This window comes from Spodoptera frugiperda, chromosome 21 (genome assembly GCF_023101765.2).
Source record: "Spodoptera frugiperda isolate SF20-4 chromosome 21, AGI-APGP_CSIRO_Sfru_2.0, whole genome shotgun sequence".
Classification (NCBI taxonomy): Eukaryota; Metazoa; Arthropoda; class Insecta; order Lepidoptera; family Noctuidae; genus Spodoptera; species Spodoptera frugiperda.
In genome coordinates this window covers 3,442,164-3,458,048 of record NC_064232.1, presented here as the reverse complement: position 1 = coordinate 3,458,048, position 15,885 = coordinate 3,442,164, and the positions used below count along the sequence as shown (strand labels likewise).

The window sequence follows — 15,885 nt, the reverse complement described above, 5'->3', positions numbered from 1 at the left end:
CATGTGTGTGTAATGTTTTATTTATTAATTTAATGTACTTTGTAAGCATTATTTTTGAAAAATATTAGCGTTATGCACTTCTCCTACACATAAACTATAAGTGTACCAAATTTTATGCTCCAACGTCCGCGCAATTTTCGTAAAAATGGGTATAAAGGTGGTCCAAATTTTTTGCATCACGTATTAATATATAGATGTATGTATACTATTGCATTCTGTGTACCGGCCAAATGTGTAACTAAACTAAAAATAATTCAGATCAACAGCCTATAAATGGCCAATGCTGACCAAAGGCCTCTTCTCGCACGGAGGAGGTTTGAGCATTAACCACCACGTTGCTCAATGCGGGTTGGCGATGACAAACCTATAATTAGAAATAATAAGCCCAGGTTTTCTCACGATGTTTTCCTTCACCGTTTGTCAGCGGTGTCTAAATAATTTTAGAAAGTACATAATACCCGAAAATATCACATTGGTACTTGCCGTAGGTAGGTTTCGAGCCCGCACCCTCATGCATGAGAAACGGACGTCTTTAAACCCCGGGCCCCCACGAATTATGCTTATAAGAACTGTTTGAACCTAGTAAGTGTACCTAAACTACCATGTTTGATGCGATAAAAGAATTGAATTTGAAATTAAATTCGTTTTCGAAATTTCTGATGGTAAACTACATTGTTTGCTTGATGACTGTCCAATGGTTTAAACTAGTTTTTTTAAGGGGGAAAATCATCCTTTGGCTTCTCCCGCCTTGGGTAAAGCGAGAGAGTGTCAAACTCATACTAACTAAAAACCATACCATTCCCAAGCCGGAGTGATGGTAAACCCAGGTAATCCGTAGCTCCGGATTTTAAAACTTAATTCTCTATAGGACAAAAGCGACCATAAGCTACACTAATGCCCTATGGTGAGCACAAATAAGGAATAAGGATTGAAAACAATAAAACAACCATTCACATGGAAATATACAGCATTTATTGAATTAAATACATCAATATACATAATCTAGTCTTACAAAACAACGAATAATACTGAATAATATACAAATATGTCAGTTGTCGAGCTAAATTCATAGCAAAAACATTAAATAAAACATTTTGCTTAAAATGTCAGATCCAATCTAAAATTCTTTGAAAGTCAAATCATATCAAAAGTATGTAAAATGCCTCTAAAATTGTTTTTTTTGTAGAAAATAAGTACATACACGTAAGGTTTTAATCTTTAGCTTTTTATAAAGAGGGCAATAAGTAAAATAATAATTATATTACAGAATTTAAAATAGGTTTTGTAAAGGACTTCGTATTATTAAGATTTTTGGCATGTATTGTATTATCATATATTATAATGTATTAAAGTAATGTTTTTAACTGACAACGCGAACGAAACCGCGTGCAAAGCTAGTATGTTATAAAAAATATTAAACATATTTTTCAACTTACTGCCCCTTTTAAAAAAAGCTATAGATTAACTAAGAAATTTAAAAAGCAACACATTTAATTATTTTTAATAAGTATGTTTTTTTTTTATATTTGCCAATGACTTTTTTACCAATCAACATGAAATGTAGTTTACACAAAAATCTCACTATTACGTTTCAAATTTTGTAGTTTTACTTAAACAGATAAGTCTAATTAAATAATAATAATAAGGCCAATTTTATTTAGCAGAAAATCAAGGATTGAAATTATAGAAAAGAGGGTTTATAAGTATATGTAGCACCTCTGCCTACCCCTTCGGAGAATAAATGGAGTGATAATTAAGTTATAAGTATCCAAATAAAGTAGTAAAAGTCAAATACTCAAACGTCACTCAATTTTAAGACGCTCTCAAATATAGTTCTGTCTCTACAAATTCTTTGTAAATGACAGAGATAGCACGATATTTAATTACAACTTAGAGTAGCATTTCAGTATTCGGTAGTAAATCTCTTTTATACCACGCTGGGGTAGGCAGAGTCAATTAAAAACATCCGTGTTCCGTAATATTAAGTACTCAATTCCTGTTTTCTACTAATTAAAATTGAACCAAATACATAATATAATTAGACACGAAAAGATACATAATTTATTTATTTATGTACGTAACACATGTATGTGTACAGAATGGATATTACCTATATAAGGCGTTCTAAAAGTATCTGCCATGGCTTTAATGGGAGGTAGTATTGTGTTTGAAGATTACAATAGTAAATATAAATTATTGATTATTGATTATAAGTAATTTTCTTTCATACAAAAATGTCTACATTTTAGTTTGTTATGAAAGAGCTATCTCGTTCACTGTCAGCCGCTTCGCATGCACTTCTCGAACGCATCGTACGTATTTGTAAACCATTTTAATTAATTTAAATTCTCAAATCGAATTAACTGGTCCGTGGGACGAAATTTCTTCACTATTGTAATCTTCAAACATAACACTACCTCCCATTAAAGCCGTGGCAATTACTTTTAGAACACCTTATGTAAAAAAATAGATATAACCTCTCCGTTTAGGATTAGTCATAGTCGGGTAAAACTACTATTGTTTAATATATAAAACTAAAATTAGGTATCTTAAAGACTTTAAAATCTAGAATTAGGCCTAAAAATATTAAAACATCAATATACATTAAACATGAAATATTTCAGGTGCATTTTATACCCACGTCAAGCGTCTAGGAACTTATTTACTGTACATCAATTCATGGCTACGAATGTTTCTCCATAAAAAATCTTATTACTTACATGTTTAGCTAATTAAAGTAATGAAAAAAAATACTAGATCTGTTATTCAAACATTTTATAATCAATTCATTCATGCACTCATTCATTCACTGATTTATTCAGTTTACATTCACTCATTCATTCGCGTTTCAAATCATTCACTCACGCACACTACCCCAAACTGTTTAAAATCTTTGAATTCCAATTTTAGAAACAGCAAAATTAATTGAAGATGTTTTTTTAAGAAGTTCGACCAATGATCACTTATACACACATAATTACAGTCACGCCTATCCCCCATTGGGGTAGGCAGAGACAAAAGAATGCCATATCGTAGGGATAGTGCAAATCCACGTATTTAGCATTGGATAATTTCGCGTATCTGACAAATGTAGCCAATTTTCAATTTCGCAGGCATTCCACATAAGATCCCGATTGGCACACTTCTCGCTGTCGTGAGTTTATGTAAAAATACAAAGAAAACAGTTTTTTTATTATCTATCTATGTAAAAATGAGGCCATTTCGCCTTAAAATAACGATATTAAAGAGTTTTAACCTGCCCCTGTAAAATTAGATCAAATGCAGATACGCGGCCTTTACCTATGGTAGATTCACGGTTTTACACTGTCACCGAGGACATACCATACTCTTTTCACTTCACAACACATTCATAATACAGGCAAGTCGATTACTCAAAATAAAAACCATAAAATTGGTGATTATGTCATCGGATTACTCACGTAACTGTTTGACGAGGAACTCGACTAGTATCAAGCCATGCTAGAGACTCATATTCATGAGCAGCATTAAATTTCGGGGTGTTTATGTAATTATATTTATTTTCCACTGTTGAGTAAAATCTTCTTATACGGAGAAGGAATGACCATTCATAATCACCATGCTTGTTACAAGCAGATTGGCGATTTTAAACTTCTAGTTTGATTGTTTTTTATACTTTGCCCTACACTAAGATTTTCTCCTATGTCGTAGGTGCGTTTACAAACATACAAGTTCACATACACATGACACCCAAACCCGAAACAACAATTTGTGGATCACACAAACAGTTGCTCCGTGCGGGAATCGAACCCGCTACACGTTGTACGGCAGCCAGTTGCCCAGCCACCGCGCCAACCGTGCAGTCAATTAATTCTTACGTCTTTTCTTTAAGATTTTTTCCTTCACCGTATATTAGTTAGTACCAGGATATTGAGGTAATTGCATTATAATATTATATAATTATATCGTCACGCCTTTTATCCTCGATAGGGTAGGCAGAGGTGCACATTATGGCACGTAATGCCGCTATACAATGTACACCAACTTTTCACTATTTGTGTTATAAGTCCCATGTAATAGGTGGTGAGCCTATTGCCATATACTGGACACAATTCCGGGCTCCGTGCTACTACTGAGAAATGTTTGAAAAACCGAAAAAAGCCCAGTAATACTTTGCCCGACCCGGAATCGAACCCGAGACCCCAGTTTATACATATTTCTTTTATATTATATATAATTATACTTATAATAAATTGATGTTATACATTGTGCGTCCTAATTTTTATCTTTATTCAATTAATTTCTACACATTTTAGTACATCGAAAATTTTTTAATATATTATGTTTATTTTTTTTCATACCCGTCATTTAAATCCGACTTTTCATATTGATCTAAAATTGTTCTGGATTCAAAACCCGTGTAAGGTTGTATTAGTAAAGGTTTTAATCGTATTTTATCTGTGTCATATTATTGCCTATTTCTGTCTACGTAGACATTAAAAACTAACTAATGGGAGCTAAATATAAATAAATAATTTTTAAATGCTCTTTTCTTGGCATAAATTATGACAGTTTCACATCTATCACTCATTGTAAATTCAATCTTAATAAAAACGTGTTAACGCATGTTTTTCTTTGACTATCCGCCGTACTTAGAGTCATTTAATGGTTACTTAACCCAGTCCTTAGTATTGCATTAGTAAATAATTACTAAGGACTGGTTTAAGTAACCATTAAATGTTTCTGAGTGGGGCAGTATAGGACATAAACTGTTTTAAACATAGTCCTAGATGTGTTTACGTAAATTCAATCTTAATTCAATCATGTTAAAGTATGTATTTATTTGACTCTAAATAATTAAAGAATTTTCTCCCGTGGCGTGGGTGCGTTTACAAACATATAATTTTACACACACACATCACATCAACAACAATTTTTGCTCAAATAAATATACATAGTTGTTTCGTGCGGGAATCGAATCCTCGACACATTACACAGTAACATTCATAAACGAATTACTTAGATTTTTATTGCTGATTGTATGCATATTTTTCATATAAAGCACTTATAACAGAATTGGGTAGTTTCCTAGGTCAAAAATAAATTAATATTTCAATATAATCAAATATCCCAAAATAATCGTACTTTAATTCATTATTTTGACGGTATACCTACTTATTTATTTAATTTTTCTAGCTAATTTTAGAGAAGTAAGTATGCTATTTGACGCAAAAAAATTATGACGTCATAAGTTGCGATCTCCTACAAAATTCATAGAAAAGTAACGTTTTTGACATTTCGATAAAAGTATTGAATTTGACTAGTAGTGAACTACCGTATTTCTTATTATAGCATTTTTACGAAACCACTTTATATAAACATACTTCAGTTATTGAACGTTATATAAATAGAACTAAATTGAAGATTTTCACGCAACTGGAGGGCGCTAGTGTACCTTAAGGTGTATTGACTAATATAACATTTGTTTTTTTTATGTTATGAACCGGTAAACGATCCGACGAATCACCTGATGGTAAGCTATCACCGCCGCCCATGGACACTTGAAACACCAGAGGCGTTACAAGTGCGTTGCCGGCTTTTAAAAAATTGGGCCTCCGGTAACCTCACTCACACAACGAAACACAACGCAAGCGTTGTTTCACGTCGGTTTTCTGTGAGGCCGTGGTATCACTCCGGTCGAGCCGGCCCAGCAGTGCCGAAGCATGGCTCTCCCACACACAAAAATATTAGCCAACTTATGAAAGCTAAGCTGATTTGAGTAATCGGACCTTATGTATCACTAGCGTCACCTAGCATGTGCAAAATAGAAAACTCTAATTAACTGAGTTTGGGTAAACGAACCGAGGTAATCAACATACTGAAATATGTTTATATAATGTTATAAATAAGATTTCAAGTTATTTTATGACTTACAATCAACAATACTTGTATTAACTAAAAATCACGGATTAGTCACATATATTAATGGAGTAAAGTTTTACTAGTTTGACGGCAGAGGCCGCAATGGTCGCTCAACAAGGACAACGAACGATTGACCAGTAGCCTATATACTATATAATATATACTGAGACAGTAGGCTGCGTGACTGCGCTCGCTACTCATGATGAAGAGTCCCTCTGTGACTCGAAACTAGTAGAGCTTTTCTCCATTAATATATGTGAGTAAACCGTGATTTTCATTTAATTTAGTATGTCTCATGATAATTATTACAAATATACTGTTTTAAGTAAATACCATAAAATTATAAATAAATAATACAAAAACATATCATATAAACTACAATTAATATTAATTACTAAAAAAAAACATTATTTCTATGGCACTTTTAACTTACACTAAATTATCTAATGCTTGATTGATAGATTGACAAACAAACGTCTGATTGATACCAAATGTACGATTGATACCAAATGTATGATTGATACCAAATGTACGATTGATAAATCTATCTGTAATGGTGGGGTTACCTGTTTCTTGTACTTTACATTCCCTTTGTATTTGGGGTTCAAATAACGTCATATTTTTTGGGAACCTGTAAAAAGAAAAAAAAGTATATTACTTAGTAGTTGAATTTCATAATTTTCAAGAGGTAGACAGATTTGTATTCCAAGTAACTAATTACAAAATAATGCAAAATACTAAAAAAAAAATGCCTCTGCTCTTCCTGCCCGTGACACTACTGGGCTATGACTATAAGCCTCCTTTACATTAATGGGTTTGACAAAATTTCGAAGCTTGGGTAGGCCAGTTGATCATCACAACGCATATCGCATTATAAAAGAATCAGGTTTATCAGAGAGCGTTGCTGCTCTGTCCCTTTTATTTTTAAAGGTACATGGTACACTCTCATACCGCTATAACTCCTGTGCACCAGGATCTACAGTAGATACAACCATGAAAACACCGGAACACTGAAGTCCAACGTCCCAGGGACATGAATGACTGTCTTGGATCCCGCAACGAAATAGATCAGAAGATATTATAAGAGGAAAAGAATATTTTCATGTGTATGTGATCTTGTATGTTTGTAAACGCACCCACGACACAGGAGAAAATCCTAATGTGGGGCAACGTTTTTTTTAAAAAAAAGAAAACATAAAGAATGTGTAAACCATTTTTGGCTACCGTAAAATGGGGTGAATAGGGATCGAGAGGTGAATAGGGTCAGAAGAGGGGTGAATAGGTATAGGGAAATTCTTCATAGTATCTATTCACCCCTCTTCTGTCCCTATTCACCTCTCGATCCCTATTCACCCCGTTTTACTGTATGTGTTATTTAATTTGCATGTTTTTTTCGGGTATAATTCTGTTTGTTTCCCAAATGAAATAAAAGTAGAATGATATACGTACGAGTAAACACTGGGCCCGCATTCACTCGTCTTCCTCTTGCTAGGTATCCTGCGGCGCGCAATACAGGGTGGCCTGCCGGTGCACGCCTGCGAACAAATCTATGTACCTGTTCATAACGGAGGAACACCAACATACGTACATTAACTACAATATACAACGTGTAACAAAAAGGGGAGTATACATATCAATTGCACGGTTTCTAGATAACATAACAAACGATACGGGAAGGGTTTTTTAAACTCATGTTTTCATGGTACCAAGTTATTAATTTTTCAAATCGAATCAAAATTAGGTAGACAGGTCCTAGGCGATCAGATTGACTGAAGAAATGTTTCGTAATATTAGCGAGTGATCCCTGTAGTGTTGTGACACGTTTGTATGATTTGAAATCAAGAAATATGCGATACCAAGTATTTGGTACAATTTTTTTTTAAACATATTTTAAGCTGAAACTTTGTGTAGAGATTCTATTCAACCTGTATTCATCAGGGCTTTTTGATGTATATAGGTATTTTATTTTTGTTACACGTTGTATATACATATACTAAAACTAAGTTTAAAAAGAAATCAATTAATAAAAGGTGTACCTAAGTTAATCTATCTTAGCTTAGGCGTTCCTTTATATTTAGAAGCGGCATTATTGTTAAATACTTAAATAAATTGTGAGATGAAATAATAATATTTTTGTGTAATGAAATATCCATATTCGAGAGTTATGCATATACCTACATATATTACAGTATTTTATATTTACTGACAGACATTTTTAAAAATTTCAATACTTAACCTAAAACTTGTAAGCACGTGCTCGTGCGCCGAGTCCTATAAATACGGCCGCACTGTAGGCAATCGGCTCAGTTGCACGCCGATCGCCGTACAGTACGGACCTCTCTGGGACATCGTTACGCTGCCCGTTGAATAAACGAAGTTTACAAGTACTCGTGAAGTTTTTCTGAGAAGACCCAAAATGAGTGGTCATCATGAGAACTTTTTAAAAACACAACGGAGTTCTCTCCTTCGTCATAAATAATAATTAGTAAGTAAATAATCTATTTCAAATAAAAAGAATTGAAAATGCGTTTCACGTAATATATTATTGTAAGCTTTAATTTGAGTTTAAAATTCATGGAAATCTATCATGTTTCCTAATAGTTATAAAATATTTTTAATCTATCTGTATTTTTGATACTTCGAAAAAACGGATTGATTTTGACAAACCTAAACCCATATAATATATCATTCCAAATAATAATATGAAATGGTAAAATTACGCAACTTCACCTAACAACGTAAATAACACAATATTATTTACAACCACTACCCAAAAAAACCATTACAAAAAAAACAATACACATTCACAAAAAAAAATAACATAAAAACAAAACTAAAAATTACAATAATTACACGCGCGAGTTGTCCCTACGCTCGATAGATGGCGTTGAACAATTCCGTACATTTCCTGCATCGCGCTATGGTTTCGTTACATGAGTTGGGTTGGGGTCGCGGATCGGCGAGCGACGTGTCTATGACTGTCGTCTATTCGACACTAAAACATAACTGGTAGTTTTTGATATAAGCTCGAAGCCGAGAGGCTTCTGAGTTTTATTATGCTTTAAAATTAAAACTTTAATATAATAAATAATAAAACCAATACTAAAATAAAAAAGTTAATACATATTAGATTAGATCAAATAATCCGAAAAAACATTAGATAAGAAATTATTTTCACCGAATCAAACCGAGAAAGAGACCTCCCCACATCAGAAAATTAAAATTTTAAGATAAAAAAAAAATATCGTCACTCCTTTTATATATACCAGAAGGGTAGGCAGAAGTGCATATTACGGCACGTAAACTCGTAAAGCCGTTATACAATGCACACTCGCATTAAAAATAAAAAAAAGCAATTCGAAATTAATCACATCACATCAACAGCGAATGAGTGGCTCAAAGACCTCTCTCTTCTCACGAGGATAAGATTTGAGCATTAATCACCACGCGTACTGAATGCCGGTTAGCAATTTCAAACTAAGCGCTCGTGCACACGACGCCGTCACCGCGCCGTCGCCGCGCCGTCGCCGCGCCGTCGCCGCACCGTTACACTGTATATACGAGTCGCGCGAAGCCCGCCACCGCGCCGTCGCCGCGCCGTTACACTGTATATACGAGTCGCGCGAAGCCCGCCACCGCGCCGTCGCCGCACCGTTACACTGTATATACGAGTCGCGCGAAGCCCGCCACCGCGCCGTCGCCGCGCCGTCGCCGCGCCGTCGCCGCTCCGTTACACTGTATATACGAGTCGCGCGAAGCCCGCCACCGCGCCGTCGCCGCGCCGTCGCCGCTCCGTTACACTGTATATACGAGTCGCGCGAAGCCCGCCACCGCGCCGCCACCGCGCCGTCGCCGCGCCGTCGCCGCTCCGTTACACTGTATATACGAGTCGCGCGAAGCCCGCCACCGCGCCGCCACCGCGCCGTCGCCGCGCCGTCGCCGCTCCGTTACACTGTATATACGAGTCGCGCGAAGCCCGCCACCGCGCCGCCACCGCGCCGTCGCCGCGCCGTCGCCGCTCCGTTACACTGTATATACGAGTCGCGCGAAGCCCGCCACCGCGCCGTCGCCGCGCCGTCGCCGCTCCGTTACACTGTATATACAAGTCGCGTGAAGCCCGCCACCGCGCCGCCGCCGCGCCGTCGACGCGCTGACGCCGCACCGTTACACTGTATATACAAGTCGCGTGAAGCCCGCCACCGCGCCGCCGCCGCGCCGTCGCCGCGCTGACGCCGCACCGTTACACTGTATATACAAGTCGCGGGAAGCCCGCCACCGCGCCGTCGCCGCGCCGTCGCCGCTCCGTTACACTGTATATACGAGTCGCGCGAAGCCCGCCACCGCGCCGTCGCCGCACCGTTACACTGTATATACGAGTCGCGCGAAGCCCGCCACCGCCGCCGTCGCCGCGCCGTCGCCGCGCCGCCACCGCGCGCTCGCTTTCCCCTCCCCGACTGTTTGACTCATTCCATTACCGGCCGCGTACGAATGTGCACGCCGCAAGATCGCAAGTGAAATAAACATTTCTAACATAATGAAAAAAAAATTTTTAAAAAGATTACCGTATTTATATTTCTCCGTATCAGGTAGTTCTGCAAAGTTCTCAATCATTATATGTATTGCAGATCGCAAACCAAGCTTTTAAACTTTTACGCTTGTCTTTATATATTTCCAATGTTTTGTCCCATAAAACTTGTCTGTCCTCCACTAAACTTATAAACGTTTCGATTTCAAAACTATCCATTGTAATTATTTAAAAAGTGACGCACGTGCACATTAATTTTACGCGGCCGGTAATGGAATGAAACAGTCAGGGAGGGGAAAGCGAGCACGCGGTGGCAGCGCGGCGACGGCGCGGCGGCAGCGCGGTGACGGGCTTCGCGCGACTCCTATTGTATACAGTGTAACGGTGCGGCGTCGTGTGCACGACCGCTTATAATTAGAAATTAGAAGCCCAGGTTCTTCACGTACGTATAAAATGTACTTAGAAGTGACCACACGCGATATTTAAATCAATATAAAATCGAAAGTACTTGTATCTGTCAGAAAATAAAAAATACGTGTCTAATATTTTAAAATAATCTACAAGACGGATATTAAAATTAAAATTAATCATTTACTCGCGCACTCAGAGTCATTTAATGGTTACTTAACCCAGTCCTTAGCAATTGTTTTCCATACAAAATCGTTACTAAGGAATAGTTTAAGTAAGCATTAAATGACTCTGAGTGTGGCAGTTAGTCTATTACTTTTTTTTTAATATTTTGTTGTTTGAAATAGGCGTTCTAACTCACCAGGGTATCGATGCTGGTCGCAGGGGTCTGGATGGTCAGGGTCCGGTGGGGGGGCCCTGGTGAGCGCCTCATCCCCTCCAGGGAGACAGGTCTCCACCATCGCTTCCAGGCAGTTGACGAACAGCTCACTGCTTTCTGCTGTGCATTGGTTCTGGAAAAATAATTGGCAAAACACTAATATACAGGTTGTAAGCGGAACGCTCCCAAACGTCGCAAACAGGTGATGGTAAAAAACGTGTATTATTTAAAAAAAAATAAAGAATTCAATGTTTATTTTAAGTAATAATAGTTGTAATCTAATGCTGAATTTTAATATAGCATGAATAATACAAACACAAAAACGATTAAAATTATAAAAACATAAACAATTTGTGGCGTTTTCGGGAGCGTTCCGCTTACACCCTGTATAAAGCTGAAGAGTTTGTTTGTACGTGCTAATCTCAGGAATTACTCGTTTTGTGTTGGATAGTCCATTTATCGAGGTATGTTATAGGGTGACTGGTAATTAGTGAACGATATTTAAACACGTGATTGTACTCATGATTACAAACTACTTTCCCAAAGATACTTTTTTTGTATAGGTACTCATTAGTTTTCTTTTATCACAATAACAAAATAAAATACAATAAGTAAAGTTCCATAATACCTACCTAGTTAGGGGCCTCGCTGCTAACAACTGATCATGCAAAGGAAGGCGGGCGAAATTTATTTATTTTGTTATTGTGATATAAAAAATTAAATTAAAAATTTAAAAAACCACAGACACAAAAAAATGTCGAATCTTTAAAAAGTAAAAAATAATAAAAGAAACTTAATCTTAAAGTACCTAAGAATGTACTAATAATTCTAAAAAAATACGTCGCGTTGGGGGACCGCTCCTAATTATTTCTTACTTCTCTACGATTTGTTCATAAGTATCACATGCTTGGTGTTAACATTAAAGTAAATTGATGTTTAAGTACTTAACTATAACACAGAAAATAGAAATATAGCGGCGCGGCGGTGTGCAGTCCGTATTCATGCGTCGGGGGTTAAAAAATAAAACTAATGAGTATACAAAAAAGTTTCTTTGGGAAAGTTGTTTGTAATGATGAGCATACCAGTCACCCCATATAAGAGCTGGTGACACCGCGTGGGAGCGGCTGGTGTGAATGGTGTACATAGAATAAAATAAATAAACAATTGGGTACTATCCTCGGTCAAAAATAAATTATTACAACTTTTCAATACAATAAAATATTAAAAAATAATCACACTCTCATTCATAAATTTGATGAACTATTTAATTTTCGATTTTTTCTAGCTAAATTTCTAGAAATAAGTCTGCTATTTGACATCAAAAACTTATGACGTCATAACGCACTATTTCATACAAAGTTCATAGAAAATATCGTTTTTGACGTTTCGAAAAAAGTATTGAATTTGACTAGTAGGAAAGTAGCCTATTGTCCGGAGCTGCGGACAACGTTAAAGGTTACCGGGGCTCCGGCTCAAAGCAGGAGAAGGAACGGGGTGGTTTTTAGTCAGTAAGAGTCTGACACTCCCTCCCGCCTCACCCAAGGCGGGAGAAGTCATTGGATGATTTTCCCCCCTCAAAAAAAAAAAAAAGCCTATTGTGGTAGAGACTATCTACTAGTACTTACCTTAGTGAACGGTCCCGCGAATCTCCAGAGCCCGCCGAAGCCACAGCTCTGCATGTAGTGCAGCTGTTGTTGGCTCGCGTCCTCGCTCGCTATCATATTCTGAAACACATCGTATTTTAGTCGCAACGTCACGCCTTTTATCCCTGAAGAGGTAGGCAGAGGTAAACATTACAATGTACACCCACTTTTCACCATTTGTGTTATAAGTCTCATGTAATAGAGGGTGAGCCTATTGCCATATACAAGGCATAATTCCAGACTCCGTGCTACTACTGAGAAGTTTTCGAAAAACTAAAAAAAGCCCAGTAGGTAATACCTTGCTCGACCCGGGCATCGGACCCGAGACCCTTTGTTCGGCAGTCGAACTTGTTAATATTTTTTATTATCAGAGACTACTGCTGTCCGGTCTCTGCTAAATACGTAGTCTCTTAGTCGGGTATGTCACACCCACGAGAAGAGAAGCGGTGGCAAAGATATTATTGTGTACTATAAGAGAGATTATTTTTATGAAAGTTATAAATAAACTAGCTGACCCGGCAAACTTCGTACCACCACCAAGATTTTAAACTTTCCCTAGACTTCCACAAATCATTCAAGACCAAAATCTGATAAATCGGTCCAGCCGTTCTCAAGTTTTAGCGAGACTAACGAATAGCAATTGATTTTTATATATATTTTAAGGAACAGAGAGTAAAGTTCCCTAAGAAAAGGAGGATCCTCCGACCAGGCGAGGTGATCAGCCTGGCGGGCTTTCTGCCCAACTGTTGTTCGTTGGGATTTTCTATCCGTGTTAATTCGCATGTAAACTTCATATGTGCGATGCAGGATATTTATGACGTCATCCGTTGATTTGCTCGTCGATAGTCTATGTGCGACTTCTGTCATCTGTCAATGTGTCGCCACAATATAGATAATAGAATAATAGATAATAGATAATAAGTGATATTACAATTACCTGTATGATGCTCTGTACGGCGCTCAGTATAAGTTGGTCGTGGCAGTGCATCAACACGTGGTTGATCTTCATGTCCAGTAGACTGTGACTATGGGGGTAAACAATGCAATTGTTACAGTATTCGTTTTTGAAATGACGTTAGAATCGAATTCGAGACCTTGTCATAATTTCCAATTCAATTTACTCCCTCTTTTCACCATTTGTGTTATAACTTTATAAGTCCCATGTGATCCCATTGTGATCCCATGGGGGTGATCCTATTACCACATACTGGTCCAGCCGGTTCCAGACTTCGCGCTACTACTGAGAAATTTTTGGAAAAGCCGAAAAATGCCAATGCTTTGCCCGACCCAAGTGTGGGAGAGCCATGCTTCGGCACTGCTGGGCCGGCTCGACCGGAGTGATACAACGGCCTCACAGAAAACCGACGTGAAACAACGCTTGCGTTGTGTTTCGTTGTGTGAGTGAGGTTACCGGAGGCCCAATTCCCTTACGCCTCTGGTGTTTCAAGTGTCGGCGGCGATTGCTTACCATCAGGTAATACGTCTGCTCGATTACCGGCTTGTTTCATAAAAAAAACCCAGAAATCGATACCGAGACCCCTTGCTAGGCAGTGAAACATAAAAATACAGAACCTATTAGCTATGTACTTACATAACTGGGAACACTTTCGGGAACACGACGGATCCCTCCGCCAAGTACTGATATAGTATTCTTATCTCGTCCTCATCTGTAACCACCACACAAATACAGTGAAACCTCGTTAAGTGAGACATCAAGGGACCTTCACATTGGTATCACTTATAGAGGTATTCCACTAACCCAGTGTCTCAGATAACCAAGTATAAATAAACATTTGTCTCATTTACAGAGGGTTCCATTAATGGAGGTGAACATACGGGTTATTTCACATAAAGAGGCGGATTTTTAAATAAAACAATGTGTTATGTGCACATTATAAATGAATAAGAATAAGTAAGCCAACAAACAAAACGATGTTGTCTCAGTTACTGAGGTTTATGCATTAAAATTCACTTGCTGTCTCAGTTATAGAGGTAACTAAGATGATAAATCGAAAGAACGAATCCCAGATATAGAGGGTTGTTTGTCCCACTAATAGAGGTAATTCAGTGCCAATGGGTAGGGACCTCAGTATGAGTTCCATTTGTGGAGGTTTCTCACTTATCCAGGTCCCACTTAACCAAGTTTCACTGTACATCAATTCTGTAATCTGAATACTTGGCAGGCGGGTTGGAGATCACATTTTTTTTTAAACCATGCCCCACACTAGTATTTTCTCCTGTGTCGTGGGTGCGTTTACAAACATACAAGTTCACATGCACATGACACCCAGACCCGAAACAACAATTTGTGGATCACACAAAGAATTGCTCCGTGCGGTAATCGAACCCTCTACACGTTGCACGGCAGCCAGTTGCCCAGCCACCGCGCCAACCGTGCAGTCAATTTAAAAGGTTCAGGTTTATCAGGGAGTACTGCAGTCTGTACCTTAGTATGAGTTTGCTTTACGTTTAAAGTAATCGAAACGAGAACGCGTTCGGCGCTCTGATTGGCCGGCTCAAATAAACCAACCAATCAAACTCGTACTAAGGGTACTGCTCTCTGTCAATATGGGCCCTTAGTAGGCACCTGTGACACCGCAAGAGTCGGTATAGTGACTTACACTGACTTCTTACGCTTTGGGTAAGGCGAGTGCGAGTATCAGACTCTTACTGACTAAAAACCACCCCGTTCCTATTCTCGCTTTGAACCGGAGCCTTATTTGTGTAATGGGTTGACGTTTGTCCACTATGTTGCATGGTGGTAAGTGATGATGCGGCCTACGATGGAGCCCGTCTAAGGCCTGAGTAAATAGGTACCCATAAGCAACCTATTTACTCAAGCCTTGAAATCACCCAGGTTATTATACCCTTTGGGAATCACAGACTCTGGCAAGGAATCCCACTCCTTAGCAGTTCGGCCTATTGGACCTACTGCTATAACCCCTCCTGTGTTCTCCTTTTGTTATTGTGATAAAAATAAAACTAATGATTATACAAATAAAGTTTCTTTAGGAAAGTTGTTTGTAATC

The 15,885-nt window shown here is 38.0% G+C and overlaps 1 protein-coding gene across 20 annotated transcripts in view; it reads right to left on the bottom strand.

Annotated features, from left to right (window-relative positions):
• Positions 1-949: 949 nt before the first annotated feature.
• The window catches only part of LOC118280223 (neurofibromin), a 111,419-nt gene continuing 96,483 nt past the window's right edge, over positions 950-15,885 (bottom strand). For 19 of the 20 annotated variants that reach the window (XM_050701999.1, XM_050702014.1, XM_050702011.1 and 16 more), the window contains 6 exons: positions 14,448-14,523; positions 13,794-13,881; positions 12,839-12,937; positions 11,196-11,346; positions 7,351-7,448; positions 950-6,532 (listed from right to left, as the gene is read on the bottom strand). In XM_050701999.1, the coding sequence (XP_050557956.1) occupies positions 7,390-7,448; positions 11,196-11,346; positions 12,839-12,937; positions 13,794-13,881; positions 14,448-14,523 (473 nt within the window). In that variant the 3' untranslated portion in view covers positions 950-6,532; positions 7,351-7,389. The remainder of the gene's footprint in view (positions 6,533-7,350; positions 7,449-11,195; positions 11,347-12,838; positions 12,938-13,793; positions 13,882-14,447; positions 14,524-15,885) is intronic. The other variant, XM_050702005.1, reaches the window with a different exon arrangement.